Here is a 26,104-nt window from a genome sequence, read left to right as displayed (position 1 = left end):
AAGAAACCTGAGAGGTAGGAAACAGAGTAATGCATAATGGGCCATTCTCTGTTTGCACTCACATAGTAAGAAAACTTCCACGAACCAATTTCAACCTCCTTGCCCCCTCCACCCCCCTATACGTCATAACAACCCCTCATGTAGTTACAGGTGTGAATTCAGGGAGAGGTGATGGATAACAGTGGTGGGGTGTAGAGATCTGGACAACTCTTTGTAGCTTGCTTGTGCTAATTCTGCTTGATCTCAGACGTAGTGTTACGTCATAAGGATTGCTTGCTGGGCTCATCAAAACTTATGACTTAGAGGGTCTGACAGAACCCAACTCATGATATGCAACTCTGGCTGTATGGTCACTTGATGTCCCATAGTTAAACACTCTTTCTACCATGGCCCCATAGCATGCCAAGAACTGTTAAACAATTTTCTGCTGAAGATTCTCCTTTGGGGGCTTATAAACTCCATGCATCATTTTTTCTACCACTGGTCCTGAAATACTTAATTGATGTGGTAGACCCCTGAACCTTCATTGATTCTATTATCCCCCACCCACTGGAGTGCATATGTCTTACCAAGGCCCCTAATATATTGCTACTTCTTGCTCATCTAATCTGGTTAATGTGATGTCATCAATATAGTGGAACAGTGTGATGTGCTGTGAAAGTGTAGATACAACAGGTTCCTTTATGAGAGAGGGTGGGAGATTTAAATGTATATTATTGCTCATGCCATGTGAATGTCAGTTGCTTCTGGTCCTCCTTGGTAAGTGGAAATCACTGCATTCACCAGATCAGTGGCCATATGCTGTGGCCCTGGGGCCGTGTTAATCTACTCTGGTAAAGATGCCACATCTGCATCCATAGCTGCAGTTGGCTCCTCTGCTACTTGGTTGAGTTTTGAAATTGTCCACTGTCATCCTCCACTGTGATCCACCTAGCTTGTGTAGGGGCTAAGACTGGTGAAAAAATGATGGGGACCACCACCCCTGAATTCTTTAGTAGGTCTTTAAGCGTGGTACTAATATTTGCTGTTTACTCTGGGGTGTGATACTGTTTTTTTCTCCAACTCTTTTTATTGTGGTAAAATACACATAACATAAAATTTACCATCTTGACCATTTTTAAGTGTACAAGTCAGTGGTATTAAATACATTCATAATACTGTGCAACCATTACCACCATCTAGCTCCATAATTCTTTTCATCTTGTAAAATGAAAACTCTATACCCATTAAACAATAACTCCCTATTCCTTCCTCCATCCAGCCCTTGGAAACCATTCTACTTTCCATGTCTATGACTTTGACTATTCTACATCATGTGAAATACAGTAGAGTCATACATTATTTGTCTTTTCATGAATGGCTTATATCACTTAGTATAATGTCTTCAAAGTTCATATTGTAACATATGTGAGAACCTTTATTTTTTAAAGCTGAATAATATTCCAGTGTATGTATTACCACATTTTTGATGCGGTGTCTTTCTCAGTCTTTCGCTGTTTTTCTCCAGTGTATCGATTGCTGCCAGCAACATTCACCCAATTCCATTAATCTTCAGCCTTCTAAATGGCTGTTCAGCTATGTGCATTTTGTTAATGAAACCATTCTTGAATTGTTTCTTACTATCAAATTTTTATTTTAATAACTGTTTTTTCCTGATGGATGTAATACTCCCTCAATCTTACACATATCTCCTGTACCAAGTGTTTCCTCAGGGGTAGTTCTTCCGCTAATTGAATGTGTGGTGCTTCTTTCATGCTATCGGTGATTCTTGGTTGTCTGGTTTTGTTGATGAGCTCTGGACTGAACAATATTGGTAGCCAGAGTGTATTGTTAGCCAAAATTTCCCCTAAAAAGGGACACAAATTACTAATGGTATAAGAGATGGTTTTAGATTATACTTGGACGCTACAGAAGCTACATTACGTTCAAAGGTAAGAAAGTGACTCCCTTTGAAATGATTCTTTTTTCCGTCTCCATGATTGTATTGAGCAGAACGTATCAGTTTGTTGCAATGTGGCTTTAACACTTACAATACTTGATAATCTTCCTTTAAAAGAAGAAAAAGGACAAGCCGCAGACTCAGAGCTTTCAGAAAGGCAATGATATTTAATTAGAATCTAACTCCTTGTTTTGCTCTTACTGCATTATTTTTGTTCCAGCTTTATTGAAATATGATTGACATATAACATTGTGCATGTTTAAGGTGTACAATGTGATGATTTATACATGTATATGTTGTGAAATGATTACCATAATGAGATTAGTTAACACATCCATCACCTCACATAATTCCCTTGCTTTTAAATTTATTTATTTATTTTATTTTTCAATTACAGTTGACATTCAAATTATATTAGTTTCAAGTGTACAGCATACTGGTTAGATATTTATATAACTTATGAAGTGATCACCTCGATAAGTCAAGTACCCGCCTGGCACCATACATAATTATTACAATATTATTGACTATATTCCCTATGCTGTACTTTACATCCCCATGACTATTTTGTAACTGCCAATTTGTACTTCTTAATCCCTTCACCTTTTTCACCCAGACCCATAACCCCCCTCCTATGTGGCAACCATCAGTTTATTCTCTGTATTTATGAGTTTGTTTCTGTTTTGATTGTTCTTTTATTTTATTTTTTACATTCCACAGATAAATGAAATCATGTAGTATTTGTCTTTCCCTGTCTGACTTACTATAGTTAGCATAATACCCTCTAGGTCCATCTGTATTGCTGTAAATGGTAAGATTTCATTCTTTCTTATGGCTGAGTAATATTCCATTGTATATATGTACCACATCGTCTTTATCCAATTGTCTATTGATGGACAGTTAGGTTGCTTCCATATCTTGGCTATTGTATATGAAATGTCCTTCTTTGTCACTTGTTATAGCCTGTGTTTTAAAGTCTACTTTGTCTGATATAAGTATTGCTACCCGGCTTTTTTCCATTCCCATTGTATGAAATATTTTTTTTCCATTCCTTTGCTTTCAGTCTATGTATGTTTTTCAATCTGAGTGAGTCTCTTGTAGGCAGCATTGTTTTCTTATCCATTCAGCCACTCTATGTTTTTTGATTGGAACATTTAACCCATTTACATATAAAGTAATTATTGATAGGTATATAGTTATTGACATTTTATTATTCATGTCTTCTCTCTTTTTTCCCCATCTTTTTCTTAAAGAAGTCTCTTTAACATTTCTTATGATATTGGTTTGGTGGTGATGGACTCCTTTGGGTTCTTGTCTGAGGAGCTCTTTATCTGTCCTTCGATTCTAAGTGATAGCCTTGCTGGGTAGGGTAATATTGGTTGTAGGTGCTTGCTTTTCATCATTTTGAATAATTTGTACCAATCCCTCTGGGCTGCAAAGCTTCTGTGGAGAAATCAGGTGACAGTCTTATGGGAGCTCCCTTGTAGGTGACTAACTGCTTTTCTCTTGCTGCTTTTAAGATTCTCTCTTGTCTTTAATCTTCGGCATTTTAGTTATGATGTGTCTTGATGTGGGCCTCTTTGCGTTCATTTTGTTTGGGACTCTCTGTGCTTCCTTGACTTGTATTTCTATTTCCTTTGCCAGGTTAGGGAAGTTTTCCATCATTATTTCTTCAAATAAGTTTTCAATCCCTTGCTCTCTCCTCCTTCTGGTTACCCCTGTGATGTGGATGCTGTTATGCTTGATGTTTTTCCAGAGGTCCCTTATTCAAAATGGAAAATTCTCATTATGTCACCTAACATATTCTCTCTGGTTATGTGAGTGGTCTCTACTAGTCGGGAACATCCTTCAGGGCAGGGACTGCGCCTTGTCTTTTAATCCCTAGCACCTAGTCCAGTGTCCAGCTCACAGTATTTTTCAATTCAACAAATATTGATCAAAGGCCTTTGTGTGCCATACTTTATGCTATGCATCGATGGTACAAAGATGAACAAGACATGGCCTGTGATTTCGATGTAGGAGTCTACTGGAAATATAGATGATGTGTATTTAAAAATTATGATTATTCATTTTTTATTTTAAAAAGCATAACACTTCAGTGAGATTTGAACATACACTCTTACTTCATGAGGCTAGGTCTCAAACCATTAAGCTGTGGGTCATACTAGAATTTCACATATTTTCACATATCTCATTTGGTTAATAGAGTGTGAGGTCTCTGATGGCAAAGATTATATGTCTTAGTATCTTTATTCTTTCAAGGTACTTGGCATTCATTGATAACCTCAGGTAAGTACTAATAAGATTCATAATTATTTGGAATGACACGGTGGTTATTGACTCTAGTATTACACAAATTAAAAAAAAATCACTTAATGTGATTAGCCTTGTAGCTGTGACTAAAAAATTAGGGCAGTGGATGCTGATGGAAATCATAATCAGTATGAGTGAAATGTGCCAGTGTTAGCATGGTATAATGGATTTACTTGCAATGCATCTCTGCAATGAGTTTCTTCTTTCTTGTAGGACATTTTTAAAGCTGGAGATACGAATGATGATTCAAAATTGGACTTCAAAGAATTTTTGCAATACCTTAAAGACCATGAGAAAAAAATGAGGCTAGCATTTAATAGTCTGGACAAAAATAATGATGGTGTGTACGTATGTGTGTTTTATTCACAATTAGCTTGACATGCATAATAACTGTCAGTACTAAAGGATATTTTTACTAGATTCTAATTTACTCCTACCATGAAAGATTCAATTGTATTACTTGTTTACCAGTAAGTTTTTAATGCCTAAGAATAACATAATATAACATTTAGTAGTAGTATAATTTCTGTGTGGTTACAATCTTTTTAATAAAATAATTTTGCCCTCTGAATTTAAAGCTTCTTGGCTCAGTGCGTAGGGCTCTCCTCTCTTTTGCAATATATGAGCTGAAAGTATCATGGTAGTTTGAAAAATGACATTTATTGTTTTCCTGCTGATTTTGAAAATCTTGCTGTTACAAGAAAGTGAGATAACACAGAAAAGCTCCTGAAAGAAAGTGAAAGTTACTTGTAACCCTGCTGTCTAGAGATCTGATTTAGCATTTTAATATATTTTTTTATTTCCTTCCAGTCTTTTTGTCTCTGTTTCTTTCTTGGTTTCTCTCTCTCTAAATGAAATTGCAGTCACACTGTATGTATAGTTTGGTGTCCTACTTTTTTCTTTTAATGTTATGATGTAAGCATTTCCACCTCATTGAATATTCTTCACAATTTTTAATGACTGAAATATGTCAGTAGACTTATCTAATCATTCCCATATTGTTAGACATTTAGGATGTTTTCAGTTTTTTTACTCTTAGGTATAATACTGTGATCAATATCCATGCTGATTTGCAGACGAAAGGTATACTCTATTATACTTTGTTACAAACCCTTAAATCAGAGAAACTAAATGTAAAAGTGGAATACCACTTCAGCATCCATATGTGGCTAATCCACCGTGGGTAATTAGAGCCTAATTATACCCTATTTAAGAAACATATATGTTAATTTTTAAGCTTTGCGAAATCTAATTTTTGTTAATTGCAAAATTCTAAGTGTACAAGAAAAGCCATTTAAAGGATTCTACTGATGGATTCTTGGGTGAAACAAAATATAACCTGATTGTCACAGGCTTTAGTGATCTGTGAGCACAAAAGTGGTTACATTTCCTTTAATACGCAAATCGTGCTCCAAGTGTTCGTTCATTTTCCAAAAGGAAGTTTAGGCTTTCCTGGGCCCCCCTGCTGAAATAGTACCCAGAAGCTTTAGAAGTACTGCTTACTAAATTAGACTTGGTCATCATTTGCTGCTGATCTAGGACTGATAGTTCTGCTCCTGTGCTGTTCTGAAATTTCACTCCGTTGTTGATGGTTACCACCAGGACCATCATTTGTAAACTGATAATCCACTGCGTCAGATAATTCATGAGATTAGAATGCCATTAGTAAAAATATACTACTACTATTGTCCTTGGTAAAATTGCAAATCCATGGTTGTAGCTATTGGTGGTAGTAGAGAATATTTTATTGAGGCAAGATGGAAGTCCCAAAATAATACAGTGATTGGCAATATAGATTTTCTAATTTCTGCCTTGACTAGTCAAACTGGATGTCACAGCTCAGTCCCCAAAGCCCTGCAGAGGTACCATTCTGGTAGAGCTGCTGTCCAAATTCCCACTGGCTTCATTTGTTGTAAGCACCTGAGCTGTGACAGGAGGTGGCTCTGCTGTTGCCATCAGGGCTGCTGCCAGCCCTGACGAGGTGCTGCCATGTCTGTGTCATCACTGCTGCTGCCTCTGTAGCCACCTTTGTTTAGAGCTCAGCCAGTTTACCTTGGCCAGGATGGTTTTGTGGGTGGGATAGAGAATATCTCTTTTATTATGAATTGAATTGTGTCCTCCCCAAAAAAAGATATGTTGAAGTCCTAATTCCCAGTACCTCAGACTGTGACCTTATTTGGAAATAGGTTTTGACAGAAGTAGTCAAGTTAAAATGAGATCATTAAAATACGCCATATAAAAGGGAAATTTAGACACAGAGATAGGCACACACAGAGGAAGATGATGTGAAGTGGCCATTTGATGATGGAGTCAGAATTGGAGACAGTGATGTATCTACAAGCCGAAGGACGCCTGAGGCGACCAGGAGCTAGGAGAGAGGCATAGAATAGACCTTTCCCTGGTGTCTTCAGAGGCAGCAGGGCACTGCCGACAACTTGGTTTCAGATTTCTGGCCCGTGAGACAATAAATTCCTGTTGTTCTAAGCTGCCTAGATTGTGATACTTTGTTACAGCAGCCTGTGGGGACAGAGCCAGGAGTGCCTTTCCAGGTTCTCGGCCTCACGTGGAAAGGTGCTGGCTCAGGTAGTAAATGGCCATCAACTGTGATTGGATGGCCATCAGCTGTGGCTAGTTAGCCGTCAGCTGTAACCAGTGAGCCATTGGCCACTAATATAACTGCCGTGGCTACGCTAACAGAAAATGGGGGCTAGCAAGAAGATGTTGGTTGAGCTAGCAAGAGCAATGGATTGCAGTTAGCAGGGCGGATTGCAGCTGTGTCATCACTGCAAGTGAGGTTGGTTGGCAGAGACAAATGGACAGTGAGTTGCTGATCGTGTGGCTCTTGCTTCCTGTGTCTCCAACCCAGCCGCCAGCAAGAATATAGTGGTATGACTCCCCTATTTATGGCTCCGTGTGTGGGGACAGAGTCCCATAGAGCAGTTTCCAGGCTCTCAGCCTCACATGAAAGGTGCTGGCTCGGGTAGTAGATGGCCATCAGCTGTGGCTAGTTGGCTGTCAGCTGTAACCAGTTAGCCAATTAGCCACTTATATAACAGCTGCGGCTGTGTTGGTTGGTGAGTCGGTTGGTTGGCAGGCAGAGAAGCGGACGACGGGTTGCAGGTCGTGTGGATCCAGCCTCCAGTGAGACTATAGTGGTATAACTCCCCTATGTATGGCTCCGTGGGTATTCATTTTTGGCCTAGCCATATGCTGCATTCTTATATGGGGAGCGGGACCAGAGACACCGCAGGCTGCCTCGCACGACAAATGGTGCAGCGAGCAGGGTCCCCCGTGTGACACCGTGAATGTTCCTTTTTGGCCTCACCCTATCCTGCGTTCTTATGCGGGGAGCGGGACAGGAGACCCCGCGTGACTCCCTGCATGACACAGCCCCAGGAAATGAATATACTCTTCTCTCTTGTTAGCTTCATCAGAAGGAATTTGCTACCAGAATATTTGGGGCCTCAAGGGACAGCTTTTTCAATTCATATGAACACGCGACCACTTTCTCCCAGATGGTACAAGTGCTTCCACATTGGCTGGGATAGGAGAATTCTGAGTATCAGGTGTACCTCACTGACCCTGGAGCCAACATTTCCCCCAAAATCTATTACAGGATCTGGCTCACTACGTCAGACATTTTCCCCTCGTGTCTTTCTCGTTATCATTGTTCCTGTTGGGATTCTCCCTATTCATCACACATTTATATGTGTTAAACATCAAGACTAGACAGGATTCCATTTTTACCACTCCCGTTTAGTCTCCCAGGAAGCTTTCCAGGCCTTACGCTAATCAGTGGAGTTGAGAGGATGCATGTGGGCTGGTTTACTATCAGACTCACTAGCTGGACGCCTTCAAGCCCAAATGGGAACTGATCTGTTTAACTTCTCTCACCAAGAAGTATCTCAGCCCCTGCTCCTGTTTAGCCAAAACATCCATGGAATGCAGTTATAAATATGTGAATGAAGCAATTGCTAAACATAATTTCACCATGAAGATTATTTTTTTGAATGGAGTTTTTGGATATCCAGAAAATGGTAGGAAAAGAACTAACATTTATTGGACTCTTCTGTCTGCTATGTCTGTTCTAGCTACTTTATCTTCTGTGTCTTATTTTTATCTCACACAATCTTCACAGCAGCTGCATTTTACTAAGGCTAGGGCAGGTTAAGCGATTTTGCTTTATAGTGACTATCCCAGTAAACCACATATCCCAGGATTCATGTCCCCATGCAGCCCTTAGCCACACTGACCAGGGCTGGCCATTTGACCTGCTTTGGCCAGTAGGACATTAGCAAGGCTTAGCATGTACTCACACGTTCGGGCTTGTCCATTTAGAATGTTCCCTCTTGAGCACTCTGAACCACCAGAGAAGAGGACTAGCTACCCAGCTTGAAAGACCACATGTAGAGAGATGCCCATTTAGTCCCCAGTTGTACCACATTCCCATCTGAGCTGACAGAAGTGTGAGTGAAGCCATCTTGGATTTTCAGCTGAAGTCACACCTCGATGTAATTGAATTCACACGAGTGACCTAAGGCAAGACTAGCAGAAGAACCGAGTTGAACCAAGTTCAGATTGCATACTCATGATCAAATACATTCTTTTTAAACTACTAAATTTTGGGATGGTTTGTTATTTAGCAATAAATCACATTACAGGAATGGAATATTTTGTGTTTCTTCCTGGAATTACAGTGCTGAAATGGTTGCAGTCCTCCTCTCCATTCATCTGACTGCTGTTATTGCATCAAATCCGTTTCACATCCATCTCAGTCAAAGCTTGCTGCATATGATTAAAGACAACATTGAATCTCCCTTTCAGTCCATAGGCCGATTGTATTCTGGGTCATATTTCCTTAATTTTCCCCCACATCTCAGCTTGAGTTTTTAACTTCTTTAGGGTAAGGATTACTTAATATATTTCAGTTCAATGAAGCAAACAGTTTTTGAGCACTGAATGTGAGCAATGCACTGGGCACTATATTAACCAAGGTCTTCAGAAGCACACATTTTGGGTGAAGTGAGAATAAACATACATAGCTGTACATAAGACAGACTATGATAATTGCCAGAAGAGTGATCAGGGAGGGTTTAACTGTGCCCAGGGGCAATTTAGATTTATGCTGGGTCAATATATAAACAGAATTGAAATGAAAGTGTTCTTGAGCAGAGAGAATATCTTGAACAAAGGCAGAATTGGGAAATTGCCCGACAAGGTCAAAAAGCTCGTTAATATGGCCTTTCAAGTTAGGCCCTAACTTAATGATTTTTTGGGGGAAGATTTCATTGATATATATATACCATGTATAAAGAAGTACATAAATTATAAGTAAAAGCTCCATAATTTTCCCCAGATAGATATACAACGTGAAAACAGCATCCAGATTGAGAAGCAGAATATAACTAGAATCTCAGACGCATCCTTTTTGTAATCCCCTTTAATCACTACCACCCTCCCAAGTAGCTACCATTCTGCTCTCTAATATTATATGCAAGTTCTCAGTCAATCTTTGTTAAATAAGTATATCTTGCTCATATTATGTCTTTGTTGAAATGCTTTGTTTCTTTTGTGGTCTCTTGGTTATCCTTTATGGTATTTCATTTGGGACTCTTGTTTTTCTTTTCCTTTTTCTTTTTTTAACTAGTGTGACCCTTGTTTTTCATGCCTTTATTTATCCTTCTATTGCACCTTATTCACAACTCTTCTATAATATATATTTAGCATAGAGTGATATATTTTTTTAAATAGCTCATTCATACATACTGGTAAACTCCTTGGGGGAGTGTTGTTTTATTAATCTTTGGCTTCTCTCTTATCATTTAGCACAGTGGTTTGAATAGTAGACTTTGAAAAAAATTGTTTAAACTATTGAATTGATGAGTATAGTGTTTGAAGATTATAATGGGATGTAAGGCAGAGAATCCAGCTTCCCCAGTTGAAGAAAAATTTGATTTCTAGGCTGAGGAATAGATCAGTAAATTCCACCCCATGGAGCTTGGAATACTAGGGGCCTTGGAGTCATTGCAAAACATTTGAAATTCTATATATGAATAATGGGCTTTGTCAATTGCAAATAAATATGTCTCATAATACATGTACTATTTATAAATGTACGCAGATGCAGCTATGGTTCATAAAATACAAATTAAAGAGGTGGCTGAATTTATAGTAGCTTTTTGACTTTACATGTTTTTCAACTAGGTGACACTAAAGTTGATTTTTTTATTAAGCATAAAACAGTTGAGGACATAAAAAAGTTGTCCTCACATTTTAAAAGATGGTATCCTCAACTATTTGCTTGACACAAGAGAGGAATCAAAGATATTTTGAACGTGAGGAGTGACATGATTTAGAGTTCAGGGAGAATATGGAATACTTAATTTTTCCTTTACAACATTAAGCAATGTGAGGTTGAAATGCTTAGTAAGCTTGTTTTAAATATGAAGGTGTAACAATTAAGTTTGCAAACTTAACACTGTGCTCTTACATTGGCAGCACTGTATAACCGGCTCAGTAAGGTTTCATAACTTTGGTATATCAGAGTCTCACAGCTGTGTTTGTGTCGATGTGTGGCTGTGTCTTGCTGAGTGGCATTCATTATTGTTGTGTGTTGTTGTGTGCCGTCGCGAGAATGTCTGAGCTTGAATTAGAGCAACGAACAAACATTAAATTTCTTGTTCAACTTGGCAAGAGTGGAACTATAATCAGGGACATATTAGTCCAAGTTTATGGGGATAATGCCATGAAGAAAACGGCACAAATGGATTAAATGTTTGTGTACAAATGGATTAAATGTTTTTCTGAGGGGAGAGAACCTGTCACTGATGAAGAGAGGTCAGGGTGGCCAGTAACAAGCAGAACTGACGAAAACATTGCAAAAATGCATTGAATTGTGCATCAAAATCATCGATTGACTGTGAGAAACCTAGCAGACCAAGTAAACATTGATAGAGAAACAGTTAGGAAAATCTTAACTGAAAATCTTGGCATGAGAAAGTTGTGTGCAAAAATGGTCCCGATGAACAAAAGCAAAGGAGAGTCGAAATCTGCCAAGACCTTGTAGAGAGGCTAGATGATGTTTTGGGCCATGTTATCACTGGTGATGAAACATGGGTGTACCAATATGACCCTTAAACAAAACGTCAAAGTGCATAATGGAAGTCAGCCAATTCTCCATGACCAAAAAAGTTCCATCAGTCCAAATCAAGAGTCAAAATGATGTTGCTAACCTTTTTTGATATCAGGAGGATTATTCATTATTAATTTGTGCCAACTGGACAAACAGTTAATCAAGTTTAATATTTGGAATTGCTGAAAAGGCTACATGAAAAAGTTAGACAAAAATGACTTGTACTTTTTGCCAACAATTCATGGCTCTTGCATCACGACAATGCACCAGCTCACACGGCACTGTCTGTGAGGGAGTTTTTAGCCAGTAAACAAATAACTGTACTGGGACACTCTCCTTATTCACCTGATCTGGCTCCCAGTGACATTTTTCCTTACCAGATGATAAAGGACATCTTGATGACATTTTGATGACATTCAGGACATCAAGGGTTATATGACGACAGCTCTGAGGGGCATTCCAGAAACAGTTCCAAAATTGCTTTGAAGGGTGGACTGGGCACTGGCATAGGTGCATAGCTTCCCAAGAGGAGTACTTACTTCAAAGGTGACCATAGTGATATTCAGCATTGAGGTATGTAGCACTTTTTTCTAGGATGAGTTTGTGAACTTAATTGTCAGACCTCATATATTTGATTCGAGTTATTTAAGATAGGATATGGTTGTGTTAAAAAGGAGTTTGTTGTATTATATTTTAAGTAGGTTGTTTTAAAAAAACTTTCCTTATAAAACATTGAGTGACCTTATTTTCATGCCACCGAATCAGATATTCAGAATTAGCTTTTTAATTCTTTCCAAGTAAGTACAATAATCAAGATCTGTTATAGATCTACAGACTCTTACTGGAAACCCTTGGGGCCATGTATGTTTAGAAATTAAGAATTTGGATTTTAGAAAAACAATACAGTGCATATATGGTAGATTATGTAATACTCCAAGTGGAGTCTGGGGCACCTGTGCAGTTGTATACAGTTGACCCTTGAACAACAGGGATGTTAGGGGTGCTGACCCCCATACAGTTAGAAATCCGAGTATAACTTTTGAGTCCCCCAAAAGTTAACTATAGTTGGCCCTTCACACCCACAGATTCAACCAACTGTGGATTGGAAACAGTATTTTTGATCGTGGTTGGGTAACTGAAGTTGGGAATATGAAAATACTGGTTTCAATAAAAGGTTGATTAAACCCAGGGAAATGAAACCCGCAGATGCGAAATCTGGGGACACAAAACCCCTGCCGTGTTTATTGGAAAAAATCTGCGTATAAGTAGACCTGTGCAGTTCTAACCCATGTTGTTCAAGGGTCAACTGTACACGAATATTCATTCAGTGAAACAAATGAATAATAACACTAAATTAGACAAATAATTAAATAAAATTAACCTCACATCAAGTTAAGGCAGGTTTTACCACCAGATGAATTTTGGTGCCAAATTTATAAAACGTCTTTTAGTTTTTAGAGCATTTTAGTCTTTGGGTTGTGAATATGGGATTATAGGCTTATAAAATGCATGGGCTTTATAAGATTATTGTGTTCTAAATACATTTTGTTTTGTTATCTTTTCAGACACTTTAACTTGACATTTGTTTTTTCACTTTTTAAAGGAGTAATAGATACTTCAGAAATAATTGCTGCTTTGAAATCACTGGGTATAAATATTTCTGAAGCTCAGGCAAAAAATATTCTGCAAAGGTCAGCCCTTATCCTTATTTTTAGTAGTTTTAATTTTTGTTTAGAAACTAATTACTATAAATATAGCTCCTCCTTCCTTCCCTCCCTTTTATTCCAACATTGCTCAGCTACAGAGTTTCTATGAAGTTCACAGCCGTCCAGTAACTACTTTGGTCAGACTGATGGAGTCATGCATAGATTAGTATTTGGCCAAAGATGCAAAGAGGTACTTATATAGGTTCTGGAGAACCCTGCAAATTTTGCTGTGCACATTCCTGCCCCCTCAGCAGCCCTCAGCTCCTATCTCTGTTTATTCTATCTATGAGACTTGCTCTCTGTTTAGGCTCCTACTTCTCTGTGCTACAGTTTGGAAAAGTGTCCCCAGACAAGAACCAGAGTGAATGGGGAGCTCACCTCCTGTGTTTTCCTTCTCTCAAGATCATAACCACATTCAGATCATAGTCCAGTGCCTGAAAACAGTTGCTTCATATACTGTGTTCAATTTCATAGTTGTTTATAGTGGCAGGATACATTCTACACGCATTATTTTGTTTTAGCTGGAACTGGAAATCGTACTGATCTTGTTGGTAGAATGGAATTGGTTTTTAGAATTTCCATGTAGAAAAATGTAATTGAAAAAGCATTTCACTTAATTCTACTTTTTCTCAGACTTTAAAGAAGCAGCTGATTATTTTATGATTCGAGTTGCTTGAAAGTTGAGTAAATCCTGAGTTTTGCATGGTAAAAATGAGTCTTCTCTTTAAATTCATAAGTAAAACATTATTTTAAAGTTGATTTAAATGCTATAGGTAGGGAGAAAAGAGTCAGAGGAAAAAATGTTATTAGAAGAGACAAAAGGTATAAGGTTAATCTTCAGTCAGTTTCATTCATTCATTCATTCATTCATTCACAAACATTGAGTGCTCAGTGCTAGAGATATAAAGGTAACTTATAGTTTTCCTTATTAAAGATCATAGGCAAGTATGAGAGAAAAACATACAAGTAAATAGTTAAAAAGCAATACAAAATAAATTCCATTAGAGGGGCATTCTACAAAATATTTCAATACTTCTCAAAACTGTCAAAGTTATAAAAAAGGAAGATCTGAGAAACTGTCATAGCCAAGGGGAACCTAAGGAGACATCACGATTAGTTGGAATGTAGTATCTCAGATGGGATCCTAAAGCAACAAAATGACATTAGTTAAAAACTAAGGAACCCTGAATAAAGTATGAACTTTAGTTAATAATAATGTATCAATATTGGTTCATTAATTGTAACAAATGTACCATATTCAGATGTTACCATTAGGGGAAACTGGGTGTGCAGATATATGGGAACTCTCTGTATTCTATTCTCAATTTTTCTAAAAAAAAGTCTATTAAATTATGAAAATACAGCAATATACATGAAGCCCAAAGGAGCGGCTTCTACGATAAATATGTGAGAAACATTTAATTAATTTTTATAATTGTGCTAACTTTATTATAAATGTTATAAGCACTATATATTTTTTTGATTTCAGCATTGATACGGATGGAACAATGACAATAGACTGGGATGAATGGAAGTACTACTTTTTACTTCATCCTGCAAGAAGTATTGAAGATATTGCTGGTTTCTGGAAGCGTTATACTGTAAGATTACTTTGTATTTTACTCTACTTTTATGTTGCCATAAATTTTATAGCTATTATTGTGACCACATAATCCCTATAATACTTCTAGCCTCAGTGGCTAAAGTAGTAGTATTCTCTCCTAGATAGTATTCTACTAATTTAACAAGGAGTGTTAGTATTATATATACAAACACAGCTACCACAATTTCTTTGCTAAAACCTAGACCTTAAAATAGATACCCATCTGCAGAAAGGGTCTACTTTGTGTTGAGAATAAATAACTCTGATATAGTTCACTGTCCTAGAAACGTAGAAAAATAATGTACTTTTCTTTTTTCACAGATATGATGTACTCAATTGGGCCTTCTGTCATAGGAAAGTCAAATATTAAGATTCAAATTTGTAGAATCAGAAAGGATGAAATATGTAATCTACCTCCTCTTTTTATTGACTTAAAAGGTGTGAGGAACAAGTGAGATTTTGTAATGAGGGACTTTTCTTTTTGGCTTTTTTAGATTGCAGATGCGGGGTTAAGTTAATCATTTGTTCATGGTATACTATTCACATCTATCCTCATGACTTCTTGCCCCCTCTTCATAGATAATATAGGGGAAGATTAAGAGCATAGGCTCTGGAGTCAGACTGCCTAGGTTTGAATCCCGCATCTGCCACCAACTGTGCCTCAATTTTCTCAATTATGTACTGGGGATAATAATGGTAAGAGTTTTGAGAATTTAATTATTATATTAGTGTATTTAGAAAAGGGCTGAGCAGGTAACATATATGTTCAATAAATGGTACTTATTATGATAGGCACTTATTCTAATGTTTCATCTGTGTTCTTGAATATGCATATATTCTTAGGAGTCATACAGTATTGTTTCATGTGTGTGTTTTTAATTTACACAGATAGTATTGTGCTAAAGGCCACATTTGATTATCTTGTGTTGTTCACTCAGCATTATGATTTTAAGATTTGTCCTTGTTGTTATGTGTCCATCTAGCTTATTGCTTCTAACTATGTAGTACTATATAGTAAGTATGCATTTAACACATCTTCCTTATCCATTCCCCTAGTGATAGATATCTAAGTTTTCTCCAACTCTCCACCCACAAAAAATGCTTTTCTCTTATGTACCTTAAAAAATGTTGCCTGGATTTTTTAAAGTCAAAAGGAGTATGCATTTGTAAATCTTACTAGGGTATCCAGTCTTAATTTTATGAAATAGTGTGTAGTTATGTTATTTCCTAGAACGGCTTGATATACCAGTTTACTCCCACCAGCAATGCATGGAGGTTCCTATTTCTCTCTATACTCGTATTATTTTTACTTGGTATAATCCAATTTTCTAATATTTGCCATTCTGTTGGGCATAAAGTGGTATCTTGTTGGTTCAATGTATATTTCATTGATTCCTAGTGCATTTAAACATCTCTTCATAGAAACATTAGATATTCACATGTTCTTTTTTATGAATTGTCTGTTTATATTTTTGTCTTTTTTTTGCAAATTTATTGAGATGTAATTGACATATAACATTGTGTAAGTTAAGGTGAACAACATGATATTTGATACGCTTAGATACTGTGAAATGATTACCACAGGAGGGTTAGTTAACACCTCCATCACTTCACATAATTCCTATTCCTATTTCTATTGTATGGTAAGAACATTTAAGATTTACACTCGTAGCAAGTTTTAAGTAAACAATACAATAGTTAACTGTAATCTCTATGCTGTACACGAGATCCCTGAACTTACTCATCTCCTAACTGGAAGTTTGTCCCCTTTGACCAACATCTCCCCATTTCCCCACCTCCTAGCCTCTGGAAACTGCCATTCTACTCTGTTTCTACAAATTTGGCTTTTTTAGATTCCACATGTAAGTAATATCATACAGTATTTATCGTTCTCTGTCTGACTTATTTCACTTAGTGTAATATCCTCAAGATCCATCCATGTTGTTGCAAATGGCAGGATTTCCTTCTTTCTTATGGCTGAATAATAAACCATTGTGTGTGTGTGTGTGTGTGTATGTATACATATATGTATATGTATATGTACAAGTATATACATATGTATCTATCTAATTTATCTACCACATCTTCTTTATCCATTCATCCATAGAAAGACAGTTAGGTTGTTTTTATATTTTGGCTATTGTGAATAATGCTGCAATGAACATGGAGGTACAGATATCTCTTTGAGATCATAATTTCATTGCCTTGGCTATATGCCAAGAATTGGAGTTGATGGATCATACGATAGTTGTACACTAGTTCTTATATATGATAGATTTTGAGGAAGCTCATACTGATTTCCATGTTGGCTGTACCAATTTAAATGCTCACCAACAGTGTACAAGTGTTCACTTTTCTTCTCATCCTTGCCAACACTTGTTATCTCTTGTATTTTTTAGGTATTAGCCATTCTAATAGGTGTGATGTGATAACTCATTGTGGCTTTGATTTGCAGTTCCCTAATGATTAGTGATGTGGACCATCTTTTCCTATATATGTTGGGCATTTGTCTGTCTTCCTTGGAGAAATGTCTGTTTAGTTCTTTTGCCCAGTTTTTCTTTGGATTTTTTTTTCTTTTTGTTACTGAGTCGTTTGAGTTCTTTATATATTTTGATTAACATCCCCTTCTCAGATATATGATATGTAGATATTTTCTCCCATTTCATAGGTTGCCTTTGCATATTCCTGATTGTTTCTTTTGCTGTGCAGAAGCTTTTCAGTTTCATGTAGTCTTACTTATAAATTTTTGATTTTGTTACTTATGCTTTTGGTGTCATATCCAAAAAGTCATTGCCATGACCAATGTTAAGAAGCTTTTTCATTATGTTTTCTTCTAGGAATTTTATAGTTTTAGATTTTATGTTTAAATCTTTAATCTATTTTGAGTTAATTTTTGTTAGTGATGTGAGATAGGGGTCCAATTTCATTCTGTTGCATGTGATTATCCAATTTCCCCAGCACCATTTATTGAAGAGACTATCATTTTCCATTGAGTATTTTGGCTCCCTTGTCAAATATTAGTTGATTGTTTATGTGAGGATTTATTTCTTGGTTCTTGATTCTGTTCCATTAGTTTATATGTCTGCTTTTATGCCAGTACCATAGTGTTTTGATTACTATAGCTTTGTAATATAGTTTGAAAGCAGGAAGTGCGATGCCTCTAGTTTGGTTCTTCTGTCTGAGGATTGCTTTGGCTATTCAGGGTTTGAAGTGAATTTTAGGATTTTTTTTTTTCTATTTTTGTGAAAAATGCCTTTGGAATTTTGGTAGGGATTGCACTGAATCTATCAGTGGCTTTGGGTAGTATGGACAGTTTAACAATATTAATTCTTCCAATCCATGAGCATGGCACAGCTTTCTATTTACTTGTGTCTTCTTCAATTTCTTTCATCAATGTGAATTGACTTTACATTAAATCTATATCTGAATGCATTATTAAAAATCATTTGGCCTAGTACAAGTGCTGAGAGAATTGTCAATCTTCATTAACAAGAGATGAAATATGGAAAAAAAATATTTAGGTTTTTGGTCTTTGTAAAAAGTTATACTTTTAATTTATCAAGTGTTATACTTTATTGTCTAACTTTTTGTTTTGTTTTGTTTTGTTTTATACTTTACCAGATAATTGACATAGGGGAGAGTATAGCTATTCCAGATGAATTTACTGAACAAGAAAAGCATTCTGGGGATTGGTGGAGGCGTTTGGTAGCAGGAGGAATAGCGGCTGCAGTTGCAAGGACGTGCACAGCACCTTTTGACCGCTTGAAACTCATGATGCAGGTAGTTACCCCTTAAGCATTAAAGTAACTTGTAAAATCCTTGATAATTTTCAAAAGAAATGTTTTGACACATTTCATACTACTTCTCATTAAATTTCTACATTTTTCTGAAAATGTTCATTTTCTGATTTTCAATATTAAAAGATTTCTTAAAGATGCTCATAAACTATTTAAATGAATTTTTATTTGAAATAGTAATGGAACCATTCTATTAGAAGCTTTGTTCAGAAATATAACTAAATCTATTAAAGAAGTGATAAGACACCATTAGTCTAATTTATTGGTTATCTTTAAGCCCTGATACCAACATAATAGCATGGTTCTCATCTATTATTTAAGTACTAAAGATATTTCTAAGAATTGGAGAATAAATCACTTCGAGTGTATTATTGACTAATACCTCATTAGAGGTTGTGTTGCCTAATTTCCTTTATTTTACTGAGTAATGAACTGTCAATAATAGTTATAAAATAGTGCATGCTTTAATATGTTAAGTAGCATATTAAAAATTAATATTTGCTGAATACTTTCTTTGAAAGGATACAAAAATTAATAATCCACAATCTGGTGAATTTAAATTTGTAATTAAATTTACATGGTGTTTTATTGTCTTTCTTTTTTAAATTAAAGTTTATTGGGGTGACAATTGTTAGTAGTTACATAGGTTTCAAGTGTACAATTTTGTAATACATCATCTATATATCACGTTGTGTGTTCACCACCCAGAGTCAGTTCTCCTTCCATCACCATATACCATGTTTCCTCAAAAATAAGACCTAGCTGGAACATCAGCTCTAATGTGTCTTTTGGAGCAAAAATTAATATAAGACCCGGTCAAAAATTAATATAAGACCCGGTCTTATTATAATATAATATAATATAACATAACGTAATGTAATGTAATATAATATAATATAATACCTGGTCTTAAAATATAATTTAAAATATTATATTAAAATAAGACCGATATATTAAAAGACCGAGTATAATATAACATAATATAATACTGAGTCTTATTAAATACTGAGTCTTATTATATTATACCCACTTATAATATAAGACTGGGTATAATAATATAATATACCAGGTCTTATATTAATTTTTGCTCCAAAAGATGCATTAGAGTTGATGGTCTGGCTAGATCTTATTTATTTTCGGGGAAACACAATATTTGATCCCTTTTACCCTCTTCTACCACCCTCCGACCCCCTTACCCTTTGGTAACCCCTAAACTATTGTCTGTGTCTATGAGTTTTTGTTTCTTCAGTTGTTTTTCTTGTTCCTTTGTTGTTTTCAGTTTTATATGCCACATATCAGTGAAATCATATGGTTCTCGACTTCTTCCGTGTGACTTATTTTGCTTAGCATAATAATCTCAAGATCCATCCATGTTGTCACAAATGGCACTAGACATATGAAAAAATGCTCAACATCACTAATCATCAGAGAAAGGCAAATAAAAACCACAATGAGATATCAACTCTTTAGGTTTTTTAATAACATTGGGGAAATTTTGTAATGAATTATGAATAGTTTTTTTGTTTTTGATTGATGTCTGATTTATTTGTTACTGTTAGAAAATCTTATTTATTTATTTTTAAAAAATTTTTATTAAATTTATTGGGCTGACATTGATTAGTAAAATTATATAGGTTTCAAGTATACAATTCTGTAACACATAATGTATATATTGCATTATATGTTTGTCACCCAGAGTCGGTTTTCCTTCCATCAGTTAAATAAGTTTTTATTTTTGAGTTACAGTTGGCATACAACATTATATTAGTTTTAAGTGTACAACATAGTAATTAGACATTTATATTATTTACAAAGTGATCCCCCTGATAAATCTAGTACCCATCTGACACCATACATAGTTATTACAATATTATTGATTATATTTTCTATGTTATACTTTATACTCCATGTTATACTCTATGACTATTTTGTAACTAACAATTCAGTACTTCTTAATCCCTTCCTTGTTTTCACCCAACCCCCCCCCCCACTGGCAACCATCAAAATGTTTCCTGTATCTATGAGTTTGTTTCTCTTTTATTTATTCATTTATTTTGTTTTTTAGATTTTATATATAGGCAAAATCACATGATATCTGTCCTTCTTTGTCCAACCCACCCCATCCAGCTTACTACCCTCCAGGTCCATCCATGCCACTGCAGATGGCAAGACCCCCTTCCTTCCCATGGCTGAGCAATATTCCATGGTATATATGTACCATCTCTTTCCCATCCATTCATGCATTGATGGACACTCAGGCTACCTCCACATCCCAGCCACTGTAAATAATGCTGCAATGAACACATGGATGCACACGTCTTTTCATTTTAGTGTTTTGGGTTTCTTTGGGTAAATGAGCAGAAGTAGAATTACCAGGTCCTTCTTTGTCTCTTCATATAGCCTTTGTTTTAAAGTCCATTTTGTTTGGTATAAGTATCACTATGCAAGCTTTCTTCTTCTTTTATTTTAAGTTTCCATTTTCATGAAATATCTTTTTCCATTACTTACTTTAAGTCTGTGTGTCTTTCAATCTAAAGAGAATCTCCTGTACAGCATATGTACAGGTCTTGTTTTCATATCCACTCAGCCACCCTATGTGTTTTTATTGGAGCATTTAGTCAATTTGACTTAAAGTAATTCTTAATAGATATGTAGTTGTCATTTTATTATTTATATTTTTGATCTTTTTTTCTTCTCAAAGAAAGTCCCTTTAACATTTCTTGTAATACTGGTTTGGTGGTGATGGACTCCTTTAGGTTCTTCTTGCCTGGGAAGCTCTTTATCTGCCCTTCAGTTCTAAATGATAGCCTTGATGGATAGAGTAATCTTGGTTGTAGGTTGTTGCTTTTCATCACTTTAAAAATTTTGGGCCAATCCCTCTGGTCTGCCAAGTTTCTGTTGAAAAATCAAGTGACAGTCTTATTGGAGCTCCCTTGTAGATAACAAACTGCTTTTCTCTTACTGCTTTTAAGATTCTATGTCTTTAAACTTTGGCATTTTAATTATGATATGTCTTGGTGTGGATCTGTTTGGGTTCATCTTGTTTGGGACTCTCTGCACTTTAAAAAAACACACATTTATTTCTTACTTTATTGGGAACACTTTCTTTTTTTTAAGATTTTTTTTTTTTTTTTTTTAATTGGGGAAGGGGAACAGGACTTTATTGGGGAAGAGTGTGTACTTTCAGGACTTTTTTTTTTTTTTTTTCCCAAGTCAAGTTGTTGTCCTTTCAATCTTAGTTGTGGAGGGTATCACTCAGCTTCAAGTTGTTGTCCTTTCAGTCTTAGTTGTGGAGGGCGCAGCTCAGCTCCAAGTCCAGTTGCCGTTAGTAGTTGCAGGGGGCGCAGCCCACCATCCCTTGCAGGAGTCGAACCGGCAACCTTGTGGTTGAGAGGACGTGCTCCAACCAACTGAGCCATCTGGGAGCTCATCGGCAGCTCAGCTCAAGGTGCCGTGTTCAATCTTAGTCGCAGGGGGCGGAGCCCACCATCCCTTGCGTGACTTGAGTAATTGAACTGGCAACCTTGTGGTTGAGAGCCCGCGCTCCAACCAACTGAGCCATCCGGGAGGCAGCTCAGTTCAAGGTGCTGTGTTGAATCTTAGTTGCAGGGGGTGGAGCCCACCATCTCTTGCGGGACTCGAGGAATTGAACTGACAGCCTTTTGGTTGAGAGCCCACTGGCCCATGTGGGAATCGAACCAACAGCCTTCTGAGTTAGAAGAATGGAGCTCTGAGCCACCGGGCCGGCCCTCTCTGCACTTTTATAGGCGTGTATATCTACTTCCTTTTCCAGGTTAGAGAAGTTTTCCATCATTATTTCTTCAAATAGGTTTTCAAGTCCTTACTCGCTCTCTTTTCCTTCTGGTACACCTATGATGCAAAGGTTGTTATGCTTAATATTGTCCCGGAGGCCCCATAAGCTCTCCTCATTTTTTTCTTTTTTTTGATTCTTTTTTGTTTTTGCAGTTCTGATTGGGTGTTTTCTGCTACCTTGTCTTCTAAATCACTGATCGATCCTCTGTTTCATCTAATCTACTGTTATTGTAGTCTTTATTTCTGACTGGTTCTTTTTTATGTTTTCTATCTCTATTTTTATGTTTCCTGTCTCTTTGTTGAAGTTCTGCCTGAGATCATTGATCACCTTTATACTGAGTGTTTGGAACTTTCATGTGGTACATTGCTTGCCTTTTCTCTCTCTCTCTCTCTCTCTCTCTCTCTCTCTCTCTCTCTCTCTCTCTCTTTTAGTCTCTTTCTGGAGTTTTCTTCTGTTCTTTCATTTGGGACATGCTTCTTTGTCTCCTCATTTGGCTGCCTCCTTGTGTAGGGATGCTATGTCTCCCAGTCTTGGTAGAGTGGCCTTATGTAGTAGGTATCCTGTAGGCCCAGTAGCTTAGTCTCCCTGGTCACCTGAGCCAGGTGCTCCAGGTGTGTCCCCTGTGTGTGCCCTGCTGTTGTAGCTGAGCCTTGGCTGTTTGTACATCATTGGGAGGGATTGATCCTCAGGCTGATTGGTTGTGAGGATTGTCTCTGACTACAGCGAAGGAGGTGTTGTGCAGGGGCTAACCCTACAGAGCAGGATTTCCTTTAGCAGGCTCTGGTGCCTGCCCAGTGTGCGCTTTTGATGTGTTTTCTGTGGAGGTGGTTGGCTGGTGCTCTGGTGTGGTCTGAAGCTGGCCACTGGGTGTTTTGGTTCTGGGGCCTTTTGGGAGATGCTCTGGTGCAGGCCAATGTTGGCTGCTGCCTGTGCCCTGCCTGGGGCCACTTGATATGAGCTACAAAGTGATGTGCAGATTGTTGCCACTTGTGCTGGGCTTGAAGACACTTGGGAGAGCCTAAGCTGTGAACTGAGGCCATCTACTGCTAGTGGGGCTGCTTAGCAAGGGGTACGGGCCATGCCAAGGCCAGATGTTCTTGTTTTGGGTTTGTGAATCTTTGAGAGATTTTAGGAAAGCAGCTCAGTAGCAGTTCATTGTCTTCAATCTAGTTGTGGAGGGTGTAGCTCACTGTCCCATGTGGGAATTGAACCAGCAACCCTGTTGTTCAGAGCTTGCGCTCTAACCAACTGAGCCATCCGGCTGCCCCTTAATTTTTTTAGTATGCTGTTTTTTTCAGAGCAATAGCTGATATTTGTGTAGTGGGACATGTTCAACAACAAGATGATGAACTTGGGGACTTTGGGTTTTGGTTTTGTACCTTATTTGTTCAGGGTCTTTTTTACAACACACTGGTGGACACCATCTTCTTTAGAGTGATTGAAAAGTTTGCAAATTCTGCTAGTTATTTTAGGCTTCAGACACTGAGGCACAGTAGTATCAGTTCACTATTATTATTTTTTTTTACAGTGAACAAGTTGTAAATGCTAATTAGCTTTCACAAAGCAACCCTGAACAGCTTTGTGCTTTCTTTCCCCATTTCTCCTTGGTCTACTACAGGAATGCCCCTTCCTCAGTAACAGACAGACATATCCGTTGGTCAAGACACTCTGCTTCACAGGGAAACCATTTTGTTGCTCCTACCATTGACTTGGGCATAATCCTTCCATTCTTCTCCCAGAGCATCAGCAGCAACTTCTGTGGCCATACATTTCTTAAAAAAAAAAAAAGGAATTTGTGTTCATCATCCACTTCAGTGAGTTTCTAGAAGTGAGTGGCTGGGAGGAAGATTTTCAACTTCATCTTGAAGCAGCTGACCACCTCCAAGCTGCCACAAGAAAGAGCTAAATAGTTATTATTATACAATGTGAGTTAATTGTGTAATAACTGTAATTTTACATAATTAAGAACTATTTAGCTTATTCTTCTGCATCATTCAAAAAAAGATTTGAGTCATCTCAATAAAGAACTAGATTTATAGAGGTATGTCATTTTGGGAAAATAATAATAAAGGCTTTGTTCATTCATTCCACATATCTTAATTTAGGGCCCATTATGCAGTAGGTACTTAATAGGCATTGGGGGTGATGGTAGTAAGTTAGACATTGCTACCCTTACAGAATCTACAGTTTATCAGGAAAATAGATAATTAGTCCAGTAATAATAAAATGTGATATAAGTGCTGTATGTCTTGACAGAGGATACATATACTACCAGGGGACACCAAGAAGGAGTAAATATCATTTCCCCTCCACCTATTATTTCTCACATAAATATATGTGATATCTTGGTTAATGCATTCACTCGAAATAAAGACCTTTTAATTTAATGAGGCAAGTGTAGGGAACATACTTTGAATGGCATAAGATAATAAGACAAATAACCCACCAACTTTCTCCATGTTTGATTACATATCTAACCTATATTCTGTTTAGTTGGTGCCTAAATTCAGTTAGCTGTTAGGAAAAAGCAGGAATTAAAAGACCTCTTTTGCAGATAGAAATGAAAAACCTAGCGTCCTTGGTGACTGGACGTGTCAGGAAAAAAAAAAGAGGTGTAAAGGAAAAATTTATAGACACAGTACAGAGCTACACAGAGATGGAGACATACAAGGAGATGGGAAAAATGGAAAAGGGATCCAGAGGAGAACTAAAGAAAGAAGATATATTTATCGTGTGCCCATAATATGCTAGGTGCTGGATGAAAAAACATATTTCTCATACTCCAGAACCTTATGAAGATAAAAACAACATATCTGTGTGACGATGATGATACTATTGAAAATAATAATTGTCAATTATGAGTGCTTGCTATGTGCCAGATAGACAGGTATATATGTGCATTGTAGGAATATAGGGTAGGCATGATCAGTTCTCTCAGGGATGGAAATAGGTCAGTGGATTAGGGAGAGTGAAAAAGTATGGAACAAATAGGGGGTTATTTCCAGAAAGAGTGAAAAAAGAGAAAGGAATAAGGAGGCTGGATAAAGAGGATTAAGAAGAAGATGGGAGATAGAAAAATAGAGAAGGAAAATAGAGAAGAGATAGAAAGAAAAAAAGAAGGAATATGATAAATGAAAAATGGGTTAGAAATGGGAGAGAAGAATAATATAATGAGAGGCAAGAGGAAGGAGAGTCTCTGCCTTTCTTATGCCATTCTGGATTGGATCTCCTGGCTTTCATTTATACATATATTTGACAAGTGGGTTCATTAGAACTTGTCCTCTTTATTGATGGAGGTGTTACTTTGTGAACTTCATACAACTAGAGAAGAACATGTGTTGTGTGGTAGAGGTAGTTTACTGTTGTTTAAGAGCAGGTCTCTTTACAGTCAGAAAGTCCTGGGTTTGAATTCTGTCTTTGCTGCTTACTTTATAACTGGGCAAGTTATTTGATCTCTCCCAGTTGGGTGTATAAAGAAGAGATTATAATACCAAGGTTAATTTAAGATTTAAATAAGATTTTATAAAGTGCTTAGCATAATGCCTGGCATGTAGTCAGTACTCAAAAAAATGAAAGCTATCATTTTTGTAGAGAAATAAGATTTAAAAAATAGCAGTTACTATTTTTATCAAAGCCACATTAAACTTTCTGCAGTTCCTTTTTTAGTATTTTAAAAATTGTATTTTCTAAATAAAATTAATATATGCCTACAAAGAAAACTTTGGAAAATAGAAAAGTAGAAAGTAGAAAAGTTATCTATTCTCTAACCACCCAAAATCATCATTATTAACACTTTGGTG

The 26,104-nt window shown here is 36.8% G+C and overlaps 1 protein-coding gene across 3 annotated transcripts in view; it reads left to right on the top strand.

Moving 5' to 3' along the window:
* LOC117014306 (calcium-binding mitochondrial carrier protein SCaMC-1-like) overlaps window positions 1–26,104 on the top strand; it is a 44,049-nt gene that overhangs the window by 1,683 nt on the left and 16,262 nt on the right. For all 3 annotated transcript variants that reach the window (XM_033092008.1, XM_033092007.1, XM_033092010.1), the window contains exons 2-5: window positions 4,466–4,592; window positions 12,988–13,075; window positions 14,580–14,691; window positions 18,315–18,473. In XM_033092008.1, the coding sequence (XP_032947899.1) occupies window positions 4,466–4,592; window positions 12,988–13,075; window positions 14,580–14,691; window positions 18,315–18,473 (486 nt within the window). The remainder of the gene's footprint in view (window positions 1–4,465; window positions 4,593–12,987; window positions 13,076–14,579; window positions 14,692–18,314; window positions 18,474–26,104) is intronic.

Source organism: Rhinolophus ferrumequinum, chromosome 22 (genome assembly GCF_004115265.2).
Source record: "Rhinolophus ferrumequinum isolate MPI-CBG mRhiFer1 chromosome 22, mRhiFer1_v1.p, whole genome shotgun sequence".
Lineage (NCBI taxonomy): Eukaryota > Metazoa > Chordata > Mammalia > Chiroptera > Rhinolophidae > Rhinolophus > Rhinolophus ferrumequinum.
Note: the sequence above shows the minus strand (reverse complement) of the source record. Positions and strands in the feature narration are given on the sequence as shown.